The sequence below is a fragment of the Strongylocentrotus purpuratus genome, unplaced genomic scaffold, assembly GCF_000002235.5.
Source record: "Strongylocentrotus purpuratus isolate Spur 01 unplaced genomic scaffold, Spur_5.0 spur5_scaffold_6, whole genome shotgun sequence".
NCBI classification, from domain to species: Eukaryota; Metazoa; Echinodermata; class Echinoidea; order Camarodonta; family Strongylocentrotidae; genus Strongylocentrotus; species Strongylocentrotus purpuratus.
Window position 1 is genome coordinate 60,242,399 of NW_022145612.1, and position 14,641 is coordinate 60,257,039.

At 38.7% G+C, this 14,641-nt stretch overlaps 1 protein-coding gene across 2 annotated transcripts; it reads left to right on the forward strand.

Moving 5' to 3' along the window:
- The first annotated feature begins 627 nt into the window (after positions 1-627).
- LOC115919422 (carbohydrate sulfotransferase 14-like) lies at positions 628-14,219 on the forward strand. 2 transcript variants are annotated; one of them, XM_030973159.1, is made up of 4 exons: positions 628-981; positions 3,746-3,870; positions 10,314-10,357; positions 12,711-14,219. In XM_030973159.1, the coding sequence occupies exons 2-4, from the start codon at positions 3,753-3,755 to the stop codon at positions 13,644-13,646; spliced, it is 1,098 nt and encodes a 365-aa protein (XP_030829019.1). In that variant the 5' UTR covers positions 628-981; positions 3,746-3,752; the 3' UTR covers positions 13,647-14,219. The 2 variants fall into 2 exon arrangements, with proteins under 2 accessions (XP_030829019.1, XP_030829018.1); XM_030973158.1 differs by lacking the exon at positions 628-981 and adding an exon at positions 990-1,189.
- Positions 14,220-14,641: the final 422 nt, after the last annotated feature.

Genomic DNA, 14,641 nt, shown 5'->3' on the forward strand with positions numbered 1-14,641 from the left:
TAAAAGACGAAAAACTAATTAAAAGATAAAGTAATTGTAGACTGGTTTCATTACATCGACAATAATTTAATTACGTTCTGTGTGCACTAAGCATATAATAGTTGAACAAATACAAAGCAGTTAAAACTTGGCCTGGCAGTCCGAGAGAGCAATTTGTGTGATCATTTAAACAAAGGTCCTTACTTGCATAGGTATTCAAAGTAAAGATATCAGCAACAACAAAAGCAAAACGAAAGATTACATACCAATATATGTCGCAATCACATCGCCACAATTATTAATCAATTGTGTGTGTGTGTGTGTCTGTATTGACAAAGAAAAACCAGACATGCAGGCCAGAAAATGTTAAATAGTCGAATACATTTCATGTACAATAAAAAGACCACGGCAAATGTGTGTGAATGCGTGTACCTTCGAAAACGAATAGGTGGAAATGGGGAGGGGAGGGGGTAAAACATCTGAGATTGGCCTCTAAAATAAACACAGATGAAAGCGTTTTACAGCTCATAGTTTGTTTGTTCTTCACAATAACCGTTTGTGTTGGGGTTTCGTACATTTATGGGACTCACTGTAGATAACAATAAGCGTATATGCTTATTGGTCTTGTGCGCAAAACTAAAAATCATCCAAACTCCGATTTCTGTTATCATTTTGTGTAATAGGTCGTGTTCTTGGCGTATGCTGCATTCTGTTTGCTAACTTCAACCCCTTCTCTTTTGCTGATAGAAGCTGCCCCAGCTGTTGCATCGAATGTTATTCCAAATAAAAAGCATTTAACCAGAACGTACTAATAAGCCAGTTCGCAAATACTATCTGCGCATGGGCAGATAAAGGTATTTCGTTCCCAAATTGTAAAACCCATCGAGACGAATACAGGTATCGTGCTCACGAAAGTAATATGTGATTAGTATTCATTTATGCACCGACAGTACATTATCTGATACCCAGGTGGAAGTATTCTACTCAAGAGGCGAACAAAAGGTATTTATAAAGCACCTACATCACTTCAGCAGTGATTATTCTAAAATGCACAAATGGAACGTATCCATTGTGTAAAAGATCTGTGGATATTTTAGGGCATGCGTTTCGAAACTATTTACGAACTGGCTCATTGGATACTAACAGCTTGTAAATACAAGACAGTGAAAAGGTATGCGCTCATTTTGTTCTGTCTGATCGAGAAATATAGGTTAGTATGAATTAAATGATATTACATTCTGTTATGATTTAATTGAATTGAATTGAAAAGAAATGAAATGGAATCGTAATCATTTCACTGAAAATCACTGGGGTAACGGTGGGGGTTTAGCGAAAACGTTCCACCTAAAGTTCCACGCCCATAAAAAAGCCACGTGACCGTATTACCTTTTTTCGAAGGGCATAGCCCAGCTAGCGTGAGATCCGTGAAAAGGGGATGGTTATTATCATTTTTTTTGTCAATTTAGAGATTTTCTAAAAAATCAGAGGCTGGAATATTAATAAGCAGAGGTTTATTCATGTTTAAAAGGCTATGTTAGATGGGTTAGAGTGGACCTTTAAGACGGTCGCAACTATTTCGAAAAATCAACTTACAGCTATTTCAATACCCTATTGTATGTCCGATATAAATGGTGTTCGGATTATGTAATATGCCATTGTCATGTTCGCATATTTCAATGAGTGACGCACAAGGCAACAGTTACTATCGTGAAAGTTAAGTTCAAGTTCAACAAGATAATTCAAACTGAGAGAACTTTTGATAGATAATGACGATGATAATGATAACGACGTTGATGATGACGTTATCGTAGCAAAGATGATGTCCATTTACCTGGCAAGAATGAATTCCTTGAAACGCTAGAGCGCGGTAGTGGCAGCACACAGCTAAAGCCAGGGTAATAATTTCCAAATTTGTGAAGGTGCCTTGAGTATCCAATGGGGCGGATACGTGCGCATTATAAATGTTCTTTTTGCAATGACGACCTTCGTCATTGCCTTGTTTTCGTTCACATTCTTCTTATTAATATTCTTAGTTCTTCTTATCGTCCGAAATCCCATTCGTTTTGCACGTAATAATAATAATATGTCTTGTCTTGTTAGGTGCTTTCCTCATGTCCTTTTCCTTTCAAATTTCATAGGCATAGTCTCTAACATCTCATTAAAGTCACTACATTCTTTGATTCTCGAAATCACTCATGCATAACCGTCCATGCGCCATTTTGTCCGTTTCTGGTCCATTTTAAGGCCTTTCTCTCTTCCTTCCTATCTCAACTTCCCTATAGATCCTACAACCTTCTAACAAATTCCTCTAGATAGTCTAAGAGATGTTCCTTAATCTGCGACGCATAACCTGCCCTTCAAAATGCAATCCTCGTACTCAACATTCAAATCTGAAACCGACTCCGTCAAAAATCTCTCAAATTCTTGAAAAATTGACCCCTAAATAATCTGAAACTGCCATAACTTTCTCATATAAATTCCGTTTTGTATTTAAATCTCACAGTATCTTTATCTCATAATTGCACATAGCCATGTCAAATGTCACGCTCCAATGGCTTTGCAAAACATAAATAGCTCCCTCTAAAATTCTGGGAATCGGCTTTAATTCTTTCTTGGCCGTATCTCCATTATGGCTTGGCAGACCCGTACCCTTTTTTTGATTTAAAAACTTGAAGATATTGCCTTTCCAGCCATATACAAAATTATATACCCTATCACTGACCAAATTTGAGAAAATTGCCCTCCAAATTCGCCATTTTCAAGAAAATTCCGAAATAACTTCAACTTGCTCTAAAATGGCGATCTTTATACCTATGAAACTTGAAAGACACATGTATCCATATACGTGACAACTGTCTGCCAAGTTTAGTAAATTGTAATGCCCTCGTCGCAAAGTTATCTTAAAAAATGATGAATTTACTATGCAATACGTAATGGCGCGTTTGATGCGTGCAGTATGTTGCGCGCAGATGACAATAGTGTCAAACTGACCGCAATGAAGTGCCCTTTCGAATGATACCAAGTATGGTATATGATCACACAGAAAATTGTGAGTAAATCGCATTTGAACAAGGGTCACTATACGAATTCCGCCGAGTTTCCGCCCGATTATAACACTTATCGGCCATGACGTCATTTTTCCGGACTGCTTTTCACCCCTTAAACATCCTTTTTTTTCCTTGAAACTTTGCAGTGACATTCCAAGTTGCAATACGCAGGGCACCTCAAAGCCGGATTTTTGAAATTGGACAAGGGGGCTATTTAAGACGCCATTTTGTACTATAAATCTATTTTACATCACGTGTTTCGATAGGATTATCATAGAAAAAAAGAGAATGGTGAACAATAACAACCATGAAATTCTCTTCCCATGATATCAAATACGGCCCATAAAGAGACATAAAGAGAGAGAGAAAAAAAATTAAGTCCGGTCATAATACAGATCCTGTACGTTTTTCGCCCATGCATTACACGCATTGTCTATGGGGCAAATCGGGTTCACGCTTTTGGCCCCCAGAACGATCTTTATTTCTTGAAATTTTACAGGCACATTCTAAGTGACCAAATGCAGAGCATCTCGAAGCCGAATTTTTAAAATCTGTCAAGAGGGCCATTTTAAATGCTATTTCATACACTGCATAACTAGTCCGAAAGATGCTCTTTCGTTTGACACGTAAAAACATGGCGTCATTGCACGCATATCGTTCTGACACGATTGCATTTCTAGTTATATACTGAATTTCCTTTTCCTTTTTTCTCTGACCAGGCTTACGATGTTGGATGGATGCAAATTACCTACTTCGACGGGCGGCACCCTGACAATTGCACTCTTATGTGCATTCTGCATGGCTATAATCTTAACATCTCAAAGTACACTGAATATTTTACCAGGTAATGATAATTGTAGATGTAGGTATGGCTTAATACGAAATAGAGTCTTTAAGCGCTTTACATAATGTTGTTATTATATATTATATTCCACATACTATAAATCTTGCTCTACGCTTGGTCAAAAGTAAATCACGTGATTGAAAATAGTTGTTCACCCCGGGTGTTCACCCATTATTGATGGGAGAAGATAATTTCGTTACACTGTGTACTACACATCCCTGGTTGTACTATCTATACATGCAGTGCAACGCACTTTCACTGAAGATTGTATACGTTGCGTATGCGTATACGTACGTAACCAGTGCATGTACTGTACGTATTGTACACTGCTTGCTAGCTGTTAATTGATGACTTGTTGCTCTAAAATGACGGAAGAAATGAAATGTTTCCAATGTGGAATATAAAGCAAATAATCACCTTTTGGTTTCAGGCGATGGCAAACTATCACTTCCTTGGCGATCTGAATGTATACGCTATCTTTCCTCAGCTTCGCTTCGGATAGATAGCTACATCCAGATCGCCTCGAAGTGATAGTTTGTCCCATCACCTGCACCAACGGTAATTATTTGCTTATCATCCTGGCCTACCATCGGATTAAGTCATGCACACAATGCGCACCATCTCCGCTCGCTACGGAGTATTCCTACCATGTGTGGACAACGTGAGGGCATAATAGAAAAGAATAGAATAGAATAGAATAGAATTTATTGTCTTCTTCCAAAGAAAGGAGAAACTTTCCTTCCAGGTGATCATACATAAAATTACACAACTTATACAAAATTTATAATATAAATACAATCATACCAAAATATCAAATGCATAACAAGTATGAATAAATAAATAATACATAGCCTACTTATAATACAAATTACAGAGAACATAAGGATATAGGGAAGAAGACAAAAAGGAAGAAATAGAGACGAATATAGAATGAGGGGAATTAAAGGAGAATGAAGCCCCGGGGTAAAGTAACTCAAAAATCGACCCCCCCCCCCACCACCTCCAAGCCGGCCTCACTCTCCTTCAAACAAGTAGGAAGAGACTGAAAGACTAGCGAGAGAAATGGAATAAAGAAGGGGAAAAAGAAAGGAAAGTAATTGAAATAAAAGGAGAGAGAGAGGGGAGAAAAAGAGATGAAATACAGGAAGATAACAGAGATTTAGGAGAGAGAATAAAGAGGGAGAAAGTACATGGCATATAAAAAAAGGTTTAAAAAGTTATTGGAAGGGCAACTGCACTGCTGCTGCTTGGAGGAAGATTATACAAAGTAATAACTAAAGACCAACTCCCAAGTACATATTGAAATGCATGGAAATGTCGGCGGGCGCATGCAAGGTGGCTACCAGGAAGCTGTAATGAGTGGAGATACCGTCTCCAAAAAAATTCCCGAGGAAAAGATATTCAAGATTAACTTGGCTTAACAAAAAGAAATGTAACCCTCTCCAGCCATAATATCTTTCAACAGCTGTCCTTACCAATGAACAGTTCCCCTCTGGTATTCCAAATATTACGAAATGTTACGCAACGCCTTCTGCTTCCCGAAGTTCTCTATTCACTCGGTCGTATTAATATGCAGGCATCGAGCTTTGAAGACATGCGTGGCAAAGCAAAAATTAGGTCGTTTTCAGTGAAGATGTATTTAGCTATAACATACTTATAAAACACAGAATTCCCGACATATGACCAATGTAACTTTCTATTGGTTATCAAATGTTTTTTTTTCGTGCTCGGATAGCTCTACTTTAAAGTCTCACCTCCCTGCTCTACTGAAGACAAAACCAGCAAAAATGACCAAGGTAATCGAGAGTTTGGAGCGAATGTATAAGCTTTTTATCATCATGACTTTCTCATCTAATTATTGACATTTTCCGAAAAATTTCCGAAATTTGTATATAGCTAGGAAGGTAGTCCAAAGGCCTATCTCCCTAAAGAACTAAATGAAATTGTGTAATATATTTGCGCATTTGTTGGACGAGGGTTAAAAGTTGTCAATATATTCATCACCACTTTTCACCCCAAAGTACGGGCCGGCAACGCATAAGCCGCCGTGCTCGTTGGCCTGGGCTGTGGGCCTGGAACGGGAAGACTTAGAGCCACATTAAGGGAGCTGTATGGTCTCAGAGAGCAATTAAGGGGATTACGGTAGGGAAAACAAAAGACGTGCAGTGTCACGGATGACTTCAAGGGGCCTTAGACAGGATCTCCATCGGTGGCTACCCTGCCCAACCATTTTTAACTTGGAAACAAGTTCAGCAACCCTGCACGCGCCCGTCGAGGATCCCGAGCTAAAATAGAGGGCGGATTCATTCAAGACCAGTTACAAGAGATTACTAAAATCAGAGATCACCACTGTCATGATTAATGGGCACGAGAAATCACAGGTACATGTTGAAATGCATGCATGGAAATGTTTCATGCCAACCATTGTTGTTTATTTGGACACAATGTTGAACAACCCGGCACTCGCCCGTCGAGGATCCCGAGCTAAAAATAAAGGGCTGATTCAATTAAGACCAATTACAAGAGTTACTAAGATAAGAAATAAGAAATCATCCACCACATGATAAATGGGTACGAAATGTCACAAAGACATATTTAAATTATGGATTGATTTTGAGCGCAAAAGGCATTCATAATTTCTCTCCTAGGCACGGTCCGGTGTCATGGGCCAGAGTGGCGTTCTGTGTCCTAAGACACAGAATGCCGAAAATTGGTTGGCGGAACGCGTCCGTCTTCGGCTATGTATGTGTCTTGGGTCTGACGCATGTCGCCGCGTATATCACGGCGAGATGAGTCCACTGGGGAAATGCGTCCTACAACTTAAAAATCGACTTAAAGTGTGCATATAATCTCCACTTTAGAAATAACTGTGTTATATTGTTGGCCAAGGTTCCTGATTCAAGTCTTTCGGTAGCCCTTTTGGCAGCCATTATGAATGTTCATGGTCAAGGTAAGCGCTTTTACTTTTGAAAATTGAATAGTTGAATAAAATCATTAAAATCGGACAATGTTAACTGTGCCTGTGAATTTGACCACCAGTCAAAAGTTCGTTGACCTTTTTTACCATTGCGCCCCCATTTATACATTTTTGGAATCCTTATGACCAGACGAGTAATTTGATTTGCAATTTGTCAATGTTAATTGCGTTGGGGAATTTGACCACAGAAATTGAGTATGCATATCGACACGATTGGAATATATTTAAATTTCTACCCCGTTTGTTTATATTATAAATTAATTAATCAACGGTCACCATATTTGTTTGAAAGAGGAGCTGAATTGGTATGATCGTATTGGCTTAATTTCACATATTTTGGGGTCTAAATTAAATTAACTTCATAGCAATTTTAGGTCCTAAAAGAGTACTAGAAATGTCATAAAGGAGAATAAGAGCAATAACCATGCCCTTTGAAGGCATTTGCGGTCTGAAACAAGAACTCGACTATCCCTTAAAGGTGTCTAGTCCCATTTGCAGGCCAAAAAATGAAAAGGTTAAATTCCAACGGCATTTGAAAGATAATACTAATTTAGAACTTCCCTAAAAAAAGGGAGGCTTGCAAATGTCTTAAAGTGGGAAAATAATGATTATTAGTTGTCGAATTGACTTAAGAGCTATAGAGCCAGTAAGTAATAGTCTGATTTTCAGACCATTGAACCGAATGGTCTCACGTTTTATGCTGCACAAAGATTCAATCAGTTTTATTTTGTCCATTACAAGAAGTGGGTTATTGATGTAGAAAAATGCTCATGTACCCTTTACAGCTCATTTCATGTATGTTATTACCAAAGAAGAAAAAGCCAGTCAGTCACTCAATAGTGTCTGACAGTGAAGTCTAGCATGTAAACGGGTTTCCTTGCATAATAGGACATACATGACATATTCATAATTCCTACAAAGTTCTATAGAATTTGATGTTGATGTTAAACACACGTTTGTATGTGTAATGACTTGCACTGTCTCACAAAAATACATGTATATGCTTCCATAAACAGTTTATTATGGCCACTGACTCTCTCCTAATACCAGTGGCGGATTCAGGGGAGCAAGGGGGCACGGGCGCCCACCCCTGACCAGAAAAAGAAGTACAAAACACCTTTTTTAATAAATAAACGAAAACGACCACACCCCTGTTGTTCAAGGAGCGGTTGGGAGGGAGGGGGGGGGGGGGGTGTTGAGTAAAACAAACAAAAATTGTGCTCATTACCCCCCCCCCCCCTCGTTAAGCAAAACAAAAAGAAGGTTAACACACTTTTGTATGTGTAATTACAGTCATGTACTGTCTCACTCACTATACATGCTTGTATAACAATTTATTATGGGCATTGAGTCTCTCCTATTAATCCAACATTAATCATTTTATGGTCTATATGCAAAATTGTTGTTTAGTTTGGGCTGTGCTTCATTTTGAAGGCTCATACTTCATATTAATGACAGTTGTAATAATGATTGACACGATGTGTATCTACTTGCAGAAAGAGCAGTATTCTGATTTTTAAAAATTCAACCAATATAAATTGAGTTAATGAAGGATGTTCTTTCTATTTGTAATGTAATGAAGAGAGATGCTGCCCACAAAATGTTCATGATTGAAATTCATATAGGTCAATACTTCAAGTGTTTTTTTTAAAGAAGGATCGTGGGGAAATACAAGGTAAATCTTTAAAAAAGGCTAAAAGATCTTTAAAAAAACTAATTTCCCCCTCAGGTTGAGATAAAAATATATGGTTGAAGCCGAATCTAGAATGTTGACATGACTTACTTGACTTAAGCCCTCCTCACCATCACTGGGATGTATGATGGCTTCTGTTTCACAACGGCTTGCCACACCTTCCTATCTTCGGTTAGCCTAGTGGCTTTAGTCAGGGAGTCAACTTGTCTGTTGTTGCAGTCCGCCTTGATGCAGTCTGTCTATCTCTTAGCTGGTCTTCCCCTTGGGTGTTTGCCATTTACATTTCCGTTGAGAAGGATGTGGGGGTATCTTTTTGGATTCATTCGGTTGATATGTCCAAAGTATCTCAGTCTTTTTGGGACAACCCTGTCGACATATTCCATGCTCTGCTGTTCAGGCGCGAGGCCTGCTTTGAACACTCCAATTTTTTTCAAAGTAAACGTTCCGGCCTCTCCTGGCACTCTATTAAGGGCACCGGGCGAAAACCGAGAGGAAAAAAAAACCCCGAGCTTCCGGAAGTTATGCCCCTTGACCCCAACAAGGGCCCTAAGGCGGGCCCTGGATACTTATGTGATCGTAATTAAATGCCTAAAACCCCTAAGCTTCCGGGTGCTCTGCCCCCTGGACCCCACAAAGGGCTCTAAGGCGGGCCCCTGGATGCTCATCCGACCCTTATTAAATACCTAAAACCCCTGAGCTTCCGGGGCTTCTGCCCCCTGGACCCCACCAAGGTCCCTAAGGCGGGCCCCGGAATGCTCATCTGACCATTATTGAATACCTAAAACCCCTGAGCTTCCGGGGCTTCTGCCCCCTGGACCCCACCAAGGTCCCTAAGGCGGGCCCCTGGAAGCTCATCTGACCGTAATTAAATACCTAAAACCCCTGAGCTTCCGGGGGCTTTGCCCCCTGGACCCCACCAAGGGCCCTAAGGCGGCCCCTGGATGCTAATTTAACCGTAAGTAAATGCCTAAAAAAAGCTGAGCTTCCGTGGGCAAGCCCCTTGACCCCCTGCCGATGCTCATGCCCTGGACCCCACGCCAATTTACGCTCTACCTGATCGTTAATACTCCACTTTGAAAAACGTTCCGCGGGACATGCACGTAACTTGTAAGACTGGTGGTGATGTAGATTTTTCGTCTCCCCCCCCCCCCCCTTCCGAACGTTTTTTTTTTTTATTACGTCACTGCCCCTGGAAGGTGAGCCCCCTGGAATGTTTGCCTCCCCCCCTCCCAAACTGCTTCCGGCGCGCCTGCATGTCGATGATGGTTTCTTCCATGTCAAGTTGAGTTCGTATGTGTGTGTTTCTTAGCCTGTCAAATCTGATAACACCCATGATTCTCCTGAGGCATGCCATCTCAAAAGTGTGAAGTCTATTTTCATAGACCTTTTGACATGCGCCCTTAAATATCGTTCATTTTCCTCTTATTGTGTTGATTAATAGCACACTATATCAGAGGTTAAAGTTGCTAAAGCATAGGGTGTGAACGTGGAATTATTATATGGCGTACGTGGTGGTAAAATAGACTTCACGACTAGCCTAGAGATCTACAAACCCAAACACTAATCATGCCGATTACAAGAGACCTCGTACCCAGTTCGTTTGTATATGGATGCGACATTACGGAACTCGGCCGAGAAAATATAATCAATAGTTCTATTTTTTTTTAACTGAAATTCAAAGGTTTATTCCCGTTATCCTTGCTTTTTAATTATGTTATTTTAATAGTTAGTTTTCCTCTCAATAACTGTTTTGCTCCTATCATTCTTTGCCAGGTGATGTCTTTCAGCCGAGTACAAAGATACGTTCCAGCGTAAAGGTAAATTAACATTAACGGTTATGCTACGACAGACCAGTTTATAGATTGATGGCTCATGGTACAATTAATCTCACTTTGTGCATTTTAGAGTGATCAACAGGCGCGTACACAGGGGGGGGGGGGGGGGTGGTTTTGGGGGTTAACCCCCCCCTCAAACTTTTTTATGTGTGGGTATCTGAGGAACCCCCCCCCCTCATTTTGTTTCAAGTGTAAAAATTAAAAATTAAAAAACTGGGCTGAAGGTTAAAAAAAAAACTTATCTTACCCCTTTACCCCTTTAGTAGCATAATGGTCATATCAAATAAAATGAAAATATGTGGAGAAACTTAGAGGACATGTTAAGCAATGTTCATAGATCTTCTGATAATGAATAATAGTTATGTTCCTTTTAAACAATGCTAAGCTGTTTTCTACAGTACATTGTTCACGCCATAATGCTTTAAATATGAATAAGTTGAACTAATAACATTTCATCATTCTCTTATTTTGGGGGGAAATACAAGTTTGAATAACTTCAACGACATCACACCCAAATTCTTTTAATGTGGATGGTTGTTTAACCCTCCATGCACTTTTTGGACACCCCGTGTATATGCATGTACATAATGTATAAAAAGGAATGTTTGTCTTACAGAATTCGATAACGAAATCAAATTGTAGTGATCTGTGTCACGCAAAAACTGGTTTTATATCTAAACATTATGAAGGGAAAACCAACCTCGATTTGCCCCAAATTCTGGGTTAAAGGACAGGTAAAGAGTACATGGATCACTGTTCGCCAATTGACATTTGAGTTAAGTCGTTGGTAAATATGTTCGTGAGGAGGATTGCATGATTATTTGCAATGCGTGTTTAGCCTTGAATGAGAGAAAATAGAGAATTTAATATATGTACGTATATCATAGCAAATACGGTACGGTATACCATCATGAATATTTATCTTTTATAACATAGGTCTAAAAAAAAACTTCGAATACTGCACGTAAATACGCGCTTTAAATGCCGTCCGGAGCCCGTGCCTCATCTGGTCAGTGGCAAAAGGACATTAGGGCCGCGGCGTGATTCAAACTACAAACCATGTGATCCACAGTCCGATGACGTATGCACTAGATCACGGCACCTTAATTAAGGGCTGTTTCAGAAGGGATTCAACCTGCCGAATGCATTCTTCCTTTCAATTTTCAAGTTGCCATGGTATAGGGCCTAAATACAAACAAAATACTATTGCCCTCTGGTGCCAGCACCTGGGTCGGTCGGTCGGTTGATTAAAAAAAAAACCTTTTACTTTTTACCCCTCTTTGGACTGATATTTCTCAGTTGTAAATTCTCGAATATAATAAGATGTTGAGATAAATTTCAACCAGACGCATCCATACTTTGTCCTTTTCAAAGCTATTCCTTCGTGTCTAATCAGGGACACCTTGTCTTGTCAAAATACTGAGAGGCTTTTTATCAGAGAGTAATTTTCGACCGATCATCTGGAGCTTACCGTACCTTTTCAAACTCAGCAGCTGAAATACCCTATCGTTACTAAACATTATCTATTTCTGAAGCAGGAACAGTTTTGTATATATTTTCCAGAGGTATATAATTTGCATATGTTCTATTTTTTTTTATTAATGTCATTATTATTCTTACTCTTATTATTATTGTTGTTATTATTGTTGTTTCTATTATTACATGTATTATCTTTAGTTTTATTATTTCAATAATCATCATCGACGTCACTTGTACGTGTCACATTCGATCTCCCTAGTGATACCTTTGTCTTGAGGTCATGCAATTGAGTGTCACTTTTTACCATCCCCGTCGGTTTAAAGTTCTTGTAGTGTGTTTAAGATCACATCAAGCTTTTTCATAACAACATCTGCATTTAACTGTATGAAATTGTTGTTTTTAAAAAACTCTTGTCAAACGGCTAAAAATGTCTTACTACTAGTCATCGCAGCTAGGCCAGTTATGTTACGAATGATTTTCTCAATTATGTTTTCACAAATAGAACTCATCATGAACTTGCCATAGTCACCTTACGTTCTGTTTTTTTTTTTATACATATCATATTACAAAAACATGAATCTAAAAGGATTACAATACAATTATAGGGAAAACAGATATGTCAGACATTTCTTTTTAGTGCAGCTTGCAAAGCTACTTGGTTCTGAATCACCTATAAAGATGCAGTAGGAAAGACTCATTTTCACCGAATCCAGACCCTTCATCATTTATGTGTGGTATACTTGGATGCATAAGAAAATTAAGGCATAATGACATAAATGTCTTGCTCTCCAATTTAGCTGGTCCTAATTTTTATGAGCTCAAAACAAGACTGTCATCTATTGTTGCTTATTTCCAGAAAAACATCGTCTTCAATCCACCCGAGCCGAGGTCGTTTGAGGAAGCCACCGATTACGCAAACATGATGGTCGAACAGAAACGACGACGGGCACTAATCGAAGAGGCATGCACAGCTGCTAATATGTCCCGCCAAATCGATCTAGACCATACTGAAGGCAGTGTCTTTAAGAGCGTGGGGCATCTCCTGGTTGATGACAAGTATAAGGTCCTCTTCGGTTTCATTCCAAAGGTCGGATGTACCACGTGGAAGGGTATCATTGGAAAGCTACATAGGAAACATAAAAACGATTTAGCAAAAATAAACACTTTGAGGAATTTCGGCGACAATCATACTGAAATTTACTATCGCCTACAGAATTACAGGAAAGTCTTATTTGTTCGAGAGCCAATTACCCGAATGTTGTCTGGCTACCTTAGTAAGTTAAGGAATTTTAAAGGAAACCAGAGGATTTGGGAACAATTTATCGGAGAGTCAATCGTGAAAAGGTACCGAGGATATAACCATGTAGAAAGATATAAAGATGAAATAATCAAACCGTGGATGAATATCACCTTGTCAGAATATATTCAATATATTACGGACATCGGAAGCAATATCTACATGGGTGAACTCAATGACCATTGGCTTCCCCTTCACGTGGTGTCAAACCCTTGTCAAATCCACTACGACTTCATTGGTCACTATGAGAACCTGGCAGTCGAAGGACCCTTTGTTCTCAAGTGGCTTGGGGTAGATAACCTGATATCATTCCCCCCAGTGCATGAGTCACACGCTTCTAACGCATTGATCAGAGAATATTCAGAAATATCCCTCAGTTTTCTTAAAAGAATATCGGCCTACTATTCGTTTGATTACAAAGCATTCGGATATCATATCAACGAAACACTATCGATTTTGATGAAAGGTATATTTGATGAGAAAGAAGATGACTAGTAAATTGATCCTAAATAAAAATCATGCTTTAGGCTTAATTGTAGAATAAATACAAAAATTGATTAGAATTGTTAATCTTCTATCTTTTCAATTCAATATATGTATACTATACACGTATGTGTGTGGGTGTGTGTGTGTGTGTGTGTGTGTGTATTCATTAGGATAGGAAATGAAAGTGCGAGACTTATATCTAGCCCTGTCAACAAATATTGACATTACTGTATGCAGACGATACAATAGTTCTTGTGTAAACTGAAAGTGATCTTCAACTTGCTCTTGATCTGGTATCTGATTGTTGTTAAAATGGTTTCTTCAAGGCAACACAGCTAAAACCAAAGTTGTTGTATTTCTCGTTGTAAAGTTCGAAACATTTCAACATTTAAAAAATCAAAAAATCAAATATAAACAATTTCTGTTAAACAAGTATAATAATCAGTATCAATAGTATCGGCCAATTTTTGACATTTGTTTTATATACTCTGATCGTGCATGATAGTAAGTTTTAATATGTTCTTTGTTTTTTGTTCTGTTCTTTTGTTCTGTTCTTTTGTTCTCGTTTTCATGTATGTGTGTTTTTAGGGGTAGGCTTTTATATAAGGAACTTCCCTCCTTTCTGCCTATCCCAAATGCTCTTATAAATTGCCATTGTATTTGTTATCACTTTCTTGTGTCTTTTTATATTTATAACTCCATTCTGTATTTGTATGTTTTAAATGTTTTTATGAAGAGTATTGAATAAACTTTGAATTGAATTGAATTGAAGCGACTCAATCAAGCTAGACGAGCAATGTATAGTTAATTGCATTGACCTATTGATATCCTCTTGGAATTATTTGATCAACTTGTGTTGTCTATTGATCTGCTCTATAGAAGTGAGATATGGGAATTTAAAGTGCTAAACATGATCTTGAAATTTTCCACAGGAAATGTTGTAAGCAAGCCTTTTCTGCGTGCAAAACAACTGCAGTTTGAATGGTACTTGGAGGCTGAAACTT

Bases quoted from the DNA above. Each gene is read 5' to 3' on its own strand.
- LOC115919422 (XM_030973158.1), top strand. From the start codon at position 1,080: ATGCGTTTCGAAACTATTTACGAACTGGCTCATTGGATACTAACAGCT. The intron at 1,190-3,745 runs GTTAGTATGAAT...TTCTCTGACCAG, and splicing joins TGTCTGATCGAGAAATATAG to GCTTACGATGTTGGATGGAT. The intron at 10,358-12,710 runs GTAAATTAACAT...GCTTATTTCCAG, and splicing joins AGATACGTTCCAGCGTAAAG to AAAAACATCGTCTTCAATCC.